This window comes from Ipomoea nil, unplaced genomic scaffold (genome assembly GCF_001879475.1).
Source record: "Ipomoea nil cultivar Tokyo-kokei standard unplaced genomic scaffold, Asagao_1.1 scaffold2845, whole genome shotgun sequence".
In the NCBI taxonomy this organism is placed as follows: domain Eukaryota; kingdom Viridiplantae; phylum Streptophyta; class Magnoliopsida; order Solanales; family Convolvulaceae; genus Ipomoea; species Ipomoea nil.
Window position 1 is genome coordinate 3,385,796 of NW_017619273.1, and position 14,092 is coordinate 3,399,887.

Here is a 14,092-nt window from a genome sequence, read left to right on the forward strand (position 1 = left end):
AGTTGCACCTAGGTGCATGAATGTTTGCGGGTGTTTTCACGGGTACTAACCACCCTCTGAACTCCTCGCAAGAACAAAAGCGATGCAAAACAGAACGAACTCAGATCATTGAATGTTAACATGACAAAATTACATGCACTAGTAGGTGAAAGTAGGTGCACTTGTAAGTGAATTTACCTGCACTTTTTACTTGCGAAGGTGCACCAGCTACTTGCACTTATAACACATTTACTTGCACCAAAGTTCGAGTTATTTACAAAATTTTCACCGCGTCGTTTTGCACATGAATACATATAAACTGTGGCAGACGAATACATTAGGCCAGGCACACGACATACAGATTAATGGCAAACGACTACACTAGTTCACACAGTCCTTTATAAATTATAATATAGTGGTCCTCATTTGAACTCAACTATATATATATATATATATATATATATATATATATATATATATATATATATATATATATATATATATATATATATATATATATATATATATAGTGAAAGGTTCCCGTATGGTTGAATGCTTCCCGTGCGGATGTGCGGTGGATTAATGTGCGTGAGATTTGTACTTAATGTGCGTGAATGTGTAAAATGCAGCAGAAAATATTGATTTCAGCTTCTTCCCCATCCCCAATAGCCATTGCCCCCTCCCTGATGATGATGATGATGATGAGGAGGCGGGTTATGGTGGTTAAGAATTATGGAAATAATACAACAGAAATCCACACTTAGCTGCTTTGCAAATTTTACTGTGCGTGCGTCATCTATATAAACATTCAACTGCACTGAAGGTAGCTGATAATCCAGAATCCATGGTCAAATTGAAGGAAGAAGTAACAAGAAGCTTGGGCATTAATGTGCGTGAGTTTCTGTTCTTCTTCCTTCTGAGATCGTAATTCTGAAATACTCACGCACATTAAGCAAAAATCTCACGCATATTAAACAGAATACTTAGACACATTAAGTACAAAACTCACGCATATTAACATGACGCACATTAAGTACAAATCTCAGGCACATTGAGTACAAATCTCAGGCACATTAAGTATAAACCTCACGCACATTAAGTATAAACCTCACGCACATTAATCCACCGCACATCCGCACGGGAAGCCACAAATGCACCTGATCCCTTCCCTTTATATATATATATATATATATATATATATATATATATATATATATATATATATATATATATATATATATATATATATATATAGGGTTGCATTCAAATACAAACCCTCTTAAAATACAAACCCTTTTAAAATACAAACTTGAGCTCGTGCACACATTAACATACTTACGTGCACACAGGGCGCGCTGCTAACAATTTCTGGGATTAGCTCGTGCATACATTAACATATTTACATGCATACAGCGCGTAGGAGGAAAAATTACAACCATCCATTAAAGCTCGTACACACATTAACATACTTACATGCACACAGTTTGTATTTTAAGGGGGGTTTGTGTTTGAAAATAATCATATATATATATATATATATATATATATATATATATATATATATATATATATATATATATATATATATATATATATATAACATGAATTTATTGTTTAAAACATAATCCCACTTACTTGAAACGAAGGATAGAAGACGAGCTTTCAAACACAAGGACAGATGGATATACTGGAAAGTGGTTAGTACGAGTCGAGCGAAGCACTCTCTCCTTAAAATATTATTTGCCGCCTCCCAAATGTGCTAGAAGCGTTGCGGCTTAGATTTCCCAGGATAAAACGTACTATGGTTCTAAGTTAGGAGCACTCTAGCTTAGAACCCGACGAACAAGAGCGTTGACAGAACTCATATGGCAAGAACGAAGAAGAGCAAGGTTTCGAGAAGGAAAAGCCTAGGATTTTTTTTTTTTTTTGTGTTGTAAAATTCACATGCTCTACTACAACTTATATAGGAGTTATAGGATTAATAGCATTTAACATGGCACTAAAACTGATATTAAAGCAGTAAAAAAAACCTCTGTACCAGCTAACCATTAACGACGACTTGCTAACGATTCTGATTGGCTGAATCGGCACAACGACTCGCGTCATTGAAAAAATGATACGGAAAGCATAACTTAGCCCACAAAGCCAGCCAAATTTTCAGACGACATTCGTGCCCGCGTACACGAGTCAAAATGCTCATTTTGAGATTTGATTTGATTCACAGGCACATATTCCCTAAAATTTTGGGGAGTCTTGATTGTATGCCTCGAGAGTGGCAAAATTGCCTAGTAACTTAGAAGGACCAATTTACACGAGGTGATCATAAAGTGTCAACTATTATGCTTGAAGTGGTTGCATCGCAAAACTTAAGGATTTGGCACACATGTTTTGGGTTGCAAGATCTCATAATGACTAAACGTGTTTAATGAGTCACTTTTATTATGACATCTTACAGGGAACTGCATCTAAGGTTAGCTTTACTGTTAACAACACATGGTATAACAGGTAGGGTACTACTTCACTAACAGAATTTACCCATAATGATTGTGCTTTGTGAAGAGCTTTAAGAATCCAGAGGACTTGGAGAGAAAGAAGTTTAAAGAAAGGCAAGATTGAACAAGAAAATATGTGGATTGGGCATTAAGAGTTCTTCAATCTAGTTGGGTAATGATTAAAGGCCCATCATGTTTTTGGTTTAAGGACGACTTGAAAGATATAATGTATATATGCATTATTTTGCATAACATTATTTCCGAGAGTTAGGGGATGGCATAACTGAGTGGTTGGATGATGACAATAATACGTCAACACTACTCAAAGTTTGGTTGAAGAATATTAAGAATACCTCTGTAGGAATTTTGAATTACGTGATTCTCAAGTACATCATTAACTTTGAAATTCGTGGCCAATTGTCAAGAGTCTGACTACTTAAGAATGATCTAAGGGCTCGTTTGGTTCGTGGAAAATATTTTAAGGGAAGTGGAATTGGAATTCCATAGAAAAACAATTACTATGAAGATGAATTTCATTGTTTGGTTGGTGAAAAAAGAATTAGTGGGAATACTAATTCTATTGTTTGGTTAGATTTGGAATTGTAAGGAATAATGAGTATAAAGACCTATATGCCCCTACAAATTAATAAGAGTAATACTATAATTAAAAAAGAAAGCAAGGGTAAAATAGGTAATCTATTCACTTTTACTTCCCATCTTCCATGGAAAACAAAATCCTTGGTCCAACCAAGGATTTTGTTTTCCTCAAATTTGAGGAATTTCCAATGGAAAATGAATTCCATGAACCAAACACTAGAAAACAACATTTTCTTTCACTTTAAGGAAAATGTTTTCCTTTGAAAAATATTTTCCATGAACCAAACATCCCCTAAGTGTTAATTAAATTGTTAAGTAACAAACTTAGTTAAGTGGTCAACGTTTCTTGAACGAACACTTACTGAACTAGTTCAGGAGCTGTCAGAATATAGTAGTTCGCAAAATTAAGATGCAAGCAACCAAACAAAAGCATTAAAGAACAGTCAAGATTAGGTAATCCGGTTCGGAGTATTCATGCTCCTACATCTGGAGGGCATCCCATGAAAAAAACTGTCCAATTCACCATTAACTTCAGAAAAAAAATTCAGCGAATCAACAAGAAGAGTATAAAGAATTCAATTTACAAATGCAAAAGACTTAGCTAGTTGATGAGTTCTCAAATTGGTGAATTGACTTACGATCTCTCGATCTCCAAAATTAAGATGTGTGAGAGTGAGTAAAAATTAAGAGTACAAATAGTATTTTCCTAAAACTCGCACCTCAAAGATATTTATAGGTCCCATAACATTTGACGTGTAATCTCCCGAGTCTCCCACGTATGCCAAGAAAATCTAAGCGTAAGCAAAACTGAATAATTTATTTAAATTTAAGAAAAAAAAAAAAAGATAATTCTGACAAGTTCGTTGAGGTTGTCGTTAACGGTTCATTCCTAGACACACACTCTGCCTCTCCCACCACCCTTCACCGTCACCGCCGCCGCCACTATTCCCCGCCGGTGGTCTCTTCAGATCTGCAATGGCGGCAGTTGAAATTGCAAACACAGGCTTTTCCTTTTGGTTCAAGACAGGCCCGACACTCAGCCCGAGTAAACCTGGGCCGTGGAGGCGAGTTGTGGCCCAAAACAACCCTAATCGGAAATCCCTAAGGTGCTCTCTCGTCGATCAGCAGCAACCCGAGGCTCCTTCCTCGTTGTCTTCTTCTTCTCCGTTCACCAAAGAAGAGAATTCACTGATCGAAGCTCTCATTGGCATCCAGGGCCGCGGCCGCTCCGCTTCTCCGCAGCAGCTTCAGGTAGATGCTCATGCTCATCACATTTGAACTCAATTCAATGTTTATGAAGCTCGTTTAAAGGCACTATTAATGTATGTGTTTCCAATTCAATTTCTGAGAATTAAGTTTGAGAGCAAATGTGCAGGAGGTTGAAAAAGCTGTGAGGATTCTGGAAGGTTTGGAAGGCATTAGTAATCCAGTAAGAATCTTCTTTACTCTCTTCTTATTTATATGTTAATGTTTGTTCTTCAGAGTAAATACCAAAATTACGAAAAAACAGTGAAGACCCGAATCCACTTTGACTCGACCCAAATCGAAAGTGCCCACTAATATTTGTACCACAAAATAGCTACTTAAAATGTCATTTCTTGCTATTTTATGCTATTTTTTCCAACAAGGTTCATCGCCGTTATTTTTGTCTACTGAACATTTGTCGGTCATGAAACTTGTGGACCAAAACTGTCACTATGCTAATAGTCCTGGGACCAAAATTGATATTTACTCTTATTCTTTATTTTCTGCATCTTAAACTGGTGTTTGATTGTATTTGTTCATATTGTTAGTTTATTCAATTGAATAGAGCTTGGGAAATATAGGCATATATAGCAACTAGTTAGTTGTAATGTTATGGCATTGAATAATTTAGTTTGTCTAATATGAGAACAAAACGAAAAGCATTTGTGTCATAATCTGCAGACAAGCTCAAGCTTGATTGAGGGCAGATGGCAGTTAATGTTCACGACTAGGCCGGGAACAGCGTCGCCAATACAGGTTAGATTTTCAAATAATATTTCGCCCTATGCAAGAAAATTAACAGTTAAAGGAGAAAAGAAGGGGATAAGATCGAGTAGTTGATTTCGGGTAGTGGGATGTGATTATCCTAAATACATACTAAAGCGTTGTTTCTATGTGGTTACAGAGGACATTTGTTGGTGTAGACTCGTTCAGTGTATTCCAAGAGGTGTTTCTTCAAACAGATGATCCCCGCGTGTCCAACATTGTGAGATTCTCTGATGTAATAGGGGAACTGAAAGTTGAGGTATGATTCATTTTTCATTGGAAATCACTGCATATTGGTGAGTAAGTGAATACTAAGATGACTTTTAGGGACAACAAGAATCTCTGAGCAGTGTTCTTCACTTTGTTATACACTAGGGTCATTACAAGTGAATTTTATTTATTATTTTTAGGCGGCGGCAGCAGTAAAAGATGGAGAAAGGATTCTTTTCCAGTTTGATAAAGCTGCTTTCTCTTTCAAGTTTCTGCCCTTCAAGGTTCCATATCCAGTACCTTTCAGACTTCTTGGGGATGAAGCTAAGGGCTGGCTAGACACGACATATTTGTCACAAACTGGAAACCTTCGCATTTCAAGAGGGAATAAAGTAAGCACAAGTTATACGTTGCCATATTCCTTTTATTATCCTTAGAAGAAATCACGAAACTCTGTTAAGCCTCGACTTCGTCCTTTGATATTAACAATTGTGCTAAGTATAAAGGACTGTTATAGTGCAGGGAACCACATTTGTTCTCCAAAAAGAAACAGACCCAAGGCAAAGATTTCTGTCTGTCATATCCAAAGGCAAAAGGGTAGCCGAGGTGAAGTTATTTTTTGTCTTTCATTGTTAGTTTTAGGTTTAACTATTTATATCAAGCCTGAGTTCCAGTCTTCCCACTTTTTTTTTTTTTTTTTTTTTTTGAATTACCAGGCAATCGATGAGTTCATCTCATCCAATCAAAAGGATGGAAACAGTGAACTGGAGCTTATTGAAGGAGAATGGCAAATGATATGGAGCTCCCAGGTAGCACTTAAGTAAACTGTGAAGTTTCCAATCCATATCCTCTTTATTCCAAGTTTTGTGTCTACATAACATTTGCATATTTTCTTCCATTATGCAAATTATGAATGTTGAAATGAAACCACATTTCACTACTGGAAATTATGGAATTTCCAACCACAAGTGATCTTAAATCAAGTCGAAAGCCTTGTTCCGACCACTTTTGGTATCCGGAAAAACCTTTGTTGCTATTTCCGACCACTTTTTGCTTTCAACTTGATTTAAGATTATTTTCAGGTGGTCGGAAATTTCATAATTTCCAGTAGTGATTATTCATCAGAGCTTTATTCAGTTGCTTTCCCTATTTCAGGTTGAAACTGATAGTTGGATAGAGAATGCTTCAAATGGTCTAATGGGAATGCAGGTATATATGTATATATATATATATATATATATATATATATATATATATATATATATATATATATATCATCCCATCTCATTTGAAATCAATTTATTACTCTTTTCTTGAGGATAATCATGAATTTCTTCTTTTGTTGGTCATGATATCTATCAATGAACGGCTATTGGTCGTTCTCCGTTAGATTGTCAAACCAAACGGCCAACTCAAGTTTGTCGTGAACTTATTCCTTGGCTGCAAATTCTCCATGACTGGCACATACTCGTAAGTTTTCCAGCAAATGCTGCATTGTTCGTTCGGCTTCACACACACTCTTTTTGGATGATAAACCAAATTCGATTGATCTAACATGGATTAAAATACAGTAAATCGGGTGGCAACACATACGATCTCGCAATGGATGATGGAGCCATCATAGCTGGGCCTTATGGACTTCCTACCGAACTGAGAAGCAACTTCGTCTTGGAGTTACTGTAAGAATAGTTTAGGGGTGTCAATTTTTATGTTTCCTCACTTAAACAACAACCAATTTACTCATCTCCTCGTGTTTATGCTTCAGATATGTTGATGAGAAGATCAGAATTTCGCGTGGATACAACAAAATTGTGTTCGTTCACGTGCGCGTTGATGGATCAAACCAGAAATGATAAGGCAACTCCAGCAAGCTAAGAATCCTATTTATGATAGTTGTTTACATTAAGAACACAAGTGCATGTAATAGTCATTCTTATTACCCATTTTACAAGCTAGAATTTCAATGAGAAACATACTTTGATGCTCAAAAACTACACAATGAATAAGGTTCAACTTAATTGCAGAGTAAAATTCAATCCCACCATTCTTGTGTTACAACTTAATTGATCTTTAATCCTTGTCTTTTAAATCTATCCTTATTTAATTGTTATTTGACTTTCAATGGATGAGATGGGATCTCATAATCTCGCCTAATTAGGTGATCTCATTGGATCCATATCCTCTATATATATCCCTAGCTCTAATTGTTATGACTCTCTATCCTAGTCGATTTCCCTGTGATTTATCCTAGTCTTCTGTGATTCCCTCATTATATATATTCATATTATCTGTATCTTTGTAATTATTCATTCAATACAATTCATACCGTTCTCATCAAAATAAATAAATAAGTAAAATACTACTTCTTATCTAGAAGAAATATAGTATAATTTTCCTTTTTTTTTTTTTTTCTTTTGGGAGAAAGCAAAGGAAATTTTCTTTGAGACTCAATGCATGCTACCCAGGTATAAGTGTATAACCATATCTACATATATCATCACTTGTATTATTCAGCTTAATTAAAGACCTTATTGAGCAAATTGTTTAGGTTATATAGAAAGTAACAAACATTTTTTTTTTTTAAAACATAGCCATTACAAATTCATTTTATTTAGAAAAAAAGCTGTAAGACATTAACATATAGACATTGTTCATCATGCCTGAATAGAAACATTTGGTATCATACCAAAACCATACAACTCAAATTAACATGTGACAACACCTAGCTAGCTAGAGATTATTTCTTAAATTACACAGTACTTGGGAGGTGACTTCTGAGTCGGCAACAAACCAAAACACTTCTTTAACAACTCTCTCTGTCTCGAGCTAGAATTTGTCATCGCGAGAGAAGCCAGCTACAAAATTTAGTAAACGCAGCTCAGAGGATATTCTTTCATGAATCTATACTTATGCATTACCAAACAAAAACATACCATATATAGTTGTAAATTGCTTTGGTGTAATAAGATTACTTACCATTGACATGCAAAGCTAGTTTCTTCTTCTTCTTGCCTTTGATCTTCTTCTTCTTGCCTTTGATCTTCTTCTTTTGACCTTCATTGCTAGTTTGTATGTTTCTTCTTCAACAAACCTTGCAATGAATTCTGGCTTTCCAGTTACGAGCATGAGACTTCCCATGAATAATCCAAAAATAATACCACAACCGTACCCCATTGCCACAACTTTTATGGTGCATCCGCTCAAAAAACTTGAATCATCTTCTTGGTGGAGCTCCTTTGGTGTAGGCGGTTTCATGTCATTCTCACAACCTTGTGACAAAGGTTTTCCTTTCAATCCATCATTTCCTTGGAATGAATTTGCTTCAAATGTATTGAATTGTGAGCCTTGAGGTATGCATCCCACAAGTTTATTATGTGAGAGATTCAACACTTCAAGAAATGCAATACTTGTCAATTGTCCAGGGATTACTCCACCAATTTGATTTGAAGAAAGGTCTAAGGATTCAAGCATGGATAAATTTCCAAGAGACGCTGGGATGTGTCCAGTGAACATATTATGTGATAGATTTAATTCTCGTAGAGCAAGAAGATCTCCAATGCTATATGGAATATAGCCTTTAAATTTGTTGCATGAGAGATCAATAACAGTAAGCGCGATTAGTATTTTAACAACTTCACGCTCTTGCCCCTTCATTCCTACCACTAACGAATCTTGGAAGTAATATCTTTGCTTTAAGTACATTTGTTGTTGTGGTATTTTATCTTCAACAACTTTTGTCATGGCTTTAAAATTCTTGAAAGACCATGCAGGCAAATCCCCAGTGAATTCATTGTAAGATAGGTCCAAGACACAAAGTTGAGGAAACAAGTACTCTCCCATCCTTGTACTTGTTATGAAACCGTTCAACTTGTTAAACCTCAAGCTAAGAACCTTCAAATTTGGAAGAGCTCCTAACGACATTGGAAACGTACCACCCAAGTTATTGTGTCCAAGATCAAGAACCTCCAACTCTTGACAATTGATTAAGGATTCAGGAATTGTTCCCTCTAACTGGTTATCACGCAAATTAAGTCTATTCAAGAAATTACCAACCTCAAAACTTGTAGGGATCATCCCATGAAATTGATTACTGTGCAAATCCAACACACAGAGGTATTTGTTGATGTTCCCCAAACATTGAGGTATTGACCCAGTTAATGAATTGTAAGCCAAAACCAAAACTTGCAAAGAACTTAAATTGCAAAAGGTTGAAGGAACAAGCATTGATCTTAGATTCATACTCTCAGCAAAGAGTGTTCCAGTGAGATTGTTTGTGGAAAGTAGTAGGACTTCTAGTTGAGTGAGGTTTCCAATTGTTTGAGGTATTGGACCATAAAGATTATTCTCTGACAAGTGTATATACATCAAATTCTGCAAGGAACCTATTTGGGGCGGAAGCATTCCAGTGAGAGTATTGGTGGAAAGTTGTAGATAATTGAGTCTTGTGAGGTTTCCAATTGTTTGAGGTATTGGACCATAAAGGTTATTTTTTGACAAGTGCAGATCAACCAAATTCTGCAAGTTTCCTATCTGAGACGGAAGCATTCCGGTGAGGTTATTGGTGGACAATCTTAGAGAATTGAGACTCGTGAGATTTCCAATTGTCTGAGGTATTGGACCTAAAAGACTATTTTCAGATACATCTAACTGAATCAACTTTTGCATGTTTCCCATCTGTGGCGGAAGCATTCCCGTGAGATTATTGGTGGAAATAATTAGAGTTTTTAGGTTTGTGAGGTTTCCAATTGTTTGAGGTATTGGACCTGAAAGACTATTTTCAGATATATCCAAGAAAATCAAATTTTGCAAGTTCCCTATCTGAGGTGGAATGGGGCCTGAAAACTTATTTTGGTACAAGTTAAGGTATTCAAGATTTGTGAGCAAACCAATTTCAGATGGAATACTCCCACCAAAAGAATTGTTCTGAAGTACCAAAGACGTTAGCTTGGTCCAATTGGAGATAAAATTGGACGAAATATTACTCGAAAGAAAATTATATGACAAGTGCAACTTAGTCAACTTGGTCAAAGATGAGAGGGATGAAGGCAATACTCCAGAGAGTGAATTAAGAGCTAAAACCAAGTTAGTGAGGTTAGTGCAACGACCAAGCTCAGAAGGAATACTTGAATTTAGTCTGTTCCCAACCATATCTAAGACCTGAAGACTTTTGAGTTGGCCTATAGAAGACGGGATTTCTCCTTGAAAAGAATTGCGCCACAATTCGAGACTTTTGAGGTTTGACAACCTGCCAATGTTAGATGGTAAAAGCCCTGAAAATTGATTGGAAGAAAGACGAAGATGCTCAAGCTTCTCCAAATTGGTAACCAATGACTCCAGGGGTGATCCATTGAAATGGTTTTGGGACAAGTCGAGAAAAGTGAGGTTCCGACAACCTAGTATGAAACTAGGGAACCCTGATCTAAACCCATTGGAATGCAAACTAAGATGCCTCAGCACAGGAAAAGTTTTAAGTTTAGACCAGTCAGGAACCTCAAAGTTATTAAGTCCAAGGTCCAAAAACCATACCTTTTGAAGATTTCCAATCTGATGAGGAATAACACCAGCAAAGTTGTTGTTGTAAAGGGAGAGGTATTGAAGTTCCCTCAAGTTCCCAATCTGTGGCGGTATAATCCCATCAAACCTATTGCTGCTCAAGTCCAAGAAAACCAAGTTGGACAGATCGCCAACGTTAGGAGGGATTGATCCCGAGAAGAGGTTTCCACTGATGTTGAAACGAGTGAGGCTCGGAAAAGCAGTAAAATTGAACTGATAATCAAGAGTGCCACTGAGGCCAGAATTAGGAAGATTGATCTCAGAAACACTTCCACCATCATTGCAAACGAATCCTATCCGATTATTACAAGAGTTTGTTAGATTGGATTGTGAGGCTGATGAAGAAACAACAGTTGACAAGTTGAGAAGAGCTTCAGCCTGCCTTATTGATGGTGGTTTCATCTCCCATGCAAGGAAACAAGGCAGCACAGCTACAACAAAGATGAGTTGTGCCGCTGCATAATAATTCCAACAACCAAAGTTTTTCATAATTGGATTGGATGTGTTTTTAAAATTTGTTTCTGTGTGGGTGTGTCTAAGATACCAAGAAAGATGCCTTTTTAAAGATATATATATGGAGATGATGAAATGACACTCCAGTGATGGGTACGTACATTACCCATTGCATGACTTTGACAAATTATGATATTATTACGAAAGTTGCATCATGCATGAACGTACAAGACATTCCAATCAACCCAAAACAGAAGGCTAAAGTTGAAGTCAAGAAATTCAGATCCTATAAACGTTGCCTACACGATGATGGAGGGTAAATCTTATACTGCAACTGTCAGGGCTCAAATTATATAAACATGAAAAACCTATTTATTACTTCCTCTTTGGACTGTTTCAATAAAAATCGGGACCCTGTGCAATATCTTAATTTGGAGTTCTATTTTCAAGAAATTTCTATATATAAATAATAGTTACGTTGTTTAAAAAGTTGTATCAAAATATAAATATTGTATAGAAATACATCTAAAATTTCATTTAAAAAGTGACATGTGCCGTGCACATTTAGACGCAAAATCATCTACCAAACTTTTGATATCAACTTCTTCCAAAAGCTCATTTTCAATGGAGATTAAACCTATTCCATTGAGTCTCTCTTGCAACATACTTGATCGTAAGTAAGATTTCAATAATTTCAACTTTGAAAAACTCCTATCTGTAGAGGCAACAGTAATTGGGATATATAGTCAATAATATTCGATATGCAATAGTAGCATTTGGAAAACAACTCATCTGTTTCAATTAATTCAATATACTCACTGCCCATATCTTTTCTTTCGATATAATCTCTCTAAACAATTTTAGCTCAATATACAATTCATTTTCATTAATATCACCACACTGTTCATTAATCAATATACAATTCATTTTCATTAATATCACCACACTGTTCATTAAGATTTGGGAATATAACTGAATTTAAAAAAAAAAAAATAATAGTAAATGCTAATTAGCAGAAGGTCCCGATCGAAGATGCTAATTGTTATTTGAGATTTTGAATTGGGAATTGCCAAAAGTAGGGAAGGGAATCAAATGATTAGAATATATATATATATATATATATATATATATATATATATATATATGTATGTATGTATATACTCTTTTTTTTTTGTTTTGTTTTAAAGTAATTGTCAATTGAACTTAATTTCACCTATTACAAATGGGCCTAATCTCCATACACTTAGCCTAAAATCATGTATACTATATATATACATATAATTTTATTTTTTTTTTTTTAAATTTGGGGCCCCCAAAAATTGGAGGCCCTGTGCGGCCGCACAAGTTAGACATGCTCAGAACCGGCCCTGATATCCTCTGTCCAATTTTGCCTTGTCCTATTTACAGGGTCGGGTTTAGATTTTTGTGATCCCGTTCTGGTAAATAAACGAGGCCATACCAAGATCACAATCTTTAAAACTAATACTGTATTTTTAATAATAATAATAATAATAATAATAATAATAATAATAATAATAATAATAATAATAATAATAATAAGAAGGTGGTAAAATGTTGTTATGCACAAAAAAAAAACAAAAACATATTATGGAATAAATTACAATTATAACAACAACAACAACAACAACAATAACAACAACAACAACAACAACAACAACAACAACAATAATAATAATAATAATAATAATAATAATAATAATAATAATAATAGTGTGTTCGCAATGCAAAAGGATTAAAAAAGGGAGATGTCAACAACACACAAGTTTTGAACCTCTAATCTCCAATCGTTATACCCTACACCACGACGCACATAGCACTGTGCGCCGCGCGCCTCCCAAAACGACGTCGTTTTGGGGTCGTTTTGGGAGGCGCGGTAGGAAGTTGCTGGGATTATGTGTATTTGTTCACACAGTTATGTGTATTTGTTCATACAGTTATGTGTATTGGTTCATACAGTTATGTGTATTGGTTCATACAGTTATGTACATTTTTTATACAATTATGTACATTCTTTTTATACAATTATGTACATCTGAATCAGAAAATTTGTGTGTATTATGTTAATAGTTGATGTGTATTATGTTAAAAGTTTATGTTTATTATGTATTATGTTAGATTATGTGTATTATCTTTTAAAAAGAGTATGTATATTTTGTTATATAATTATGTACATTCATGTATACAATTATGTGTATTCTAGTATAACATTATGTACATTCTTGAACAACGGGTTTTTTTTAAAGAAAAAACTACTGCCATTCACTGGGGCGGAAAATTTCAAAAATAAATAAATAAATAAATTAAAACAACGTCGTTTTGCATCTAGGCGAATAGTGCAAAGCGCGCCATGGTGTAGGATATAAATTGCCTCTAATCTCCAATCTCCAAGTTGAAATACAATAAGCACATGTTCCTACCATTTTTCCATGGAGCCTTTAAATATTGGGTCCTCTAAAATTTGGAGCCCTGTGCTATGCAAATTATGCCCTGGAAACGTGTTCACCGTGAATGGTGAACACAAGTCCAAACGACGTCGTTTTTACGCAAAAAAAAAAAAAAAAAAAAAAAAAAAAATCGTGGATGTGGAGTTAACGGCGCCGTTTGATCAAATTATGAATTTTCTGTTATGAGATTATGAATGTAATGAAAATTCATAATCTCATAATAGAAAATTCATAATCGCATAAAAGTAAAATATTTATTAAATTATGAATTTTCTGTTATGTGATTATGAATTTTCTGTTATGAGAATGAGATTATGAATGTAATGTAGATTC

The 14,092-nt window shown here is 35.1% G+C and overlaps 2 protein-coding genes across 2 annotated transcripts; one reads left to right on the forward strand and one right to left on the reverse strand.

Moving 5' to 3' along the window:
* The first annotated feature begins 3,891 nt into the window (after positions 1 to 3,891).
* On the forward strand, positions 3,892 to 7,329 carry LOC109159700 (probable plastid-lipid-associated protein 12, chloroplastic). Its single transcript, XM_019307795.1, has 11 exons — positions 3,892 to 4,319; positions 4,444 to 4,497; positions 4,995 to 5,069; positions 5,218 to 5,337; positions 5,489 to 5,680; positions 5,811 to 5,894; positions 6,005 to 6,097; positions 6,444 to 6,497; positions 6,679 to 6,758; positions 6,860 to 6,967; positions 7,054 to 7,329. Exons 1-11 carry the CDS (start codon positions 4,044 to 4,046, stop codon positions 7,139 to 7,141), a joined length of 1,224 nt encoding a protein of 407 aa, XP_019163340.1. The 5' UTR covers positions 3,892 to 4,043; the 3' UTR covers positions 7,142 to 7,329.
* Positions 7,330 to 8,279: 950 nt separating this feature from the next.
* Positions 8,280 to 11,243, reverse strand: LOC109159843 (LRR receptor-like serine/threonine-protein kinase GSO1). Its single transcript, XM_019307954.1, has one exon. The coding sequence runs from the start codon at positions 11,241 to 11,243 to the stop codon at positions 8,280 to 8,282; it is 2,964 nt and encodes a 987-aa protein (XP_019163499.1).
* Between the last annotated feature and the right edge of the window lie 2,849 nt (positions 11,244 to 14,092).

What these genes read in the sequence shown, in the direction of transcription:
- LOC109159700 (XM_019307795.1), top strand. Translation starts at nt 4,044, where the DNA reads ATGGCGGCAGTTGAAATTGCAAACACAGGCTTTTCCTTTTGGTTCAAG. An exon ending in CTTCTCCGCAGCAGCTTCAG is followed by an intron (nt 4,320 to 4,443) that starts GTAGATGCTCAT and finishes GCAAATGTGCAG; the next exon opens with GAGGTTGAAAAAGCTGTGAG. An exon ending in AACTTCGTCTTGGAGTTACT is followed by an intron (nt 6,968 to 7,053) that starts GTAAGAATAGTT and finishes TTTATGCTTCAG; the next exon opens with ATATGTTGATGAGAAGATCA.
- LOC109159843 (XM_019307954.1), bottom strand. Translation starts at nt 11,243, where the DNA reads ATGAAACCACCATCAATAAGGCAGGCTGAAGCTCTTCTCAACTTGTCA.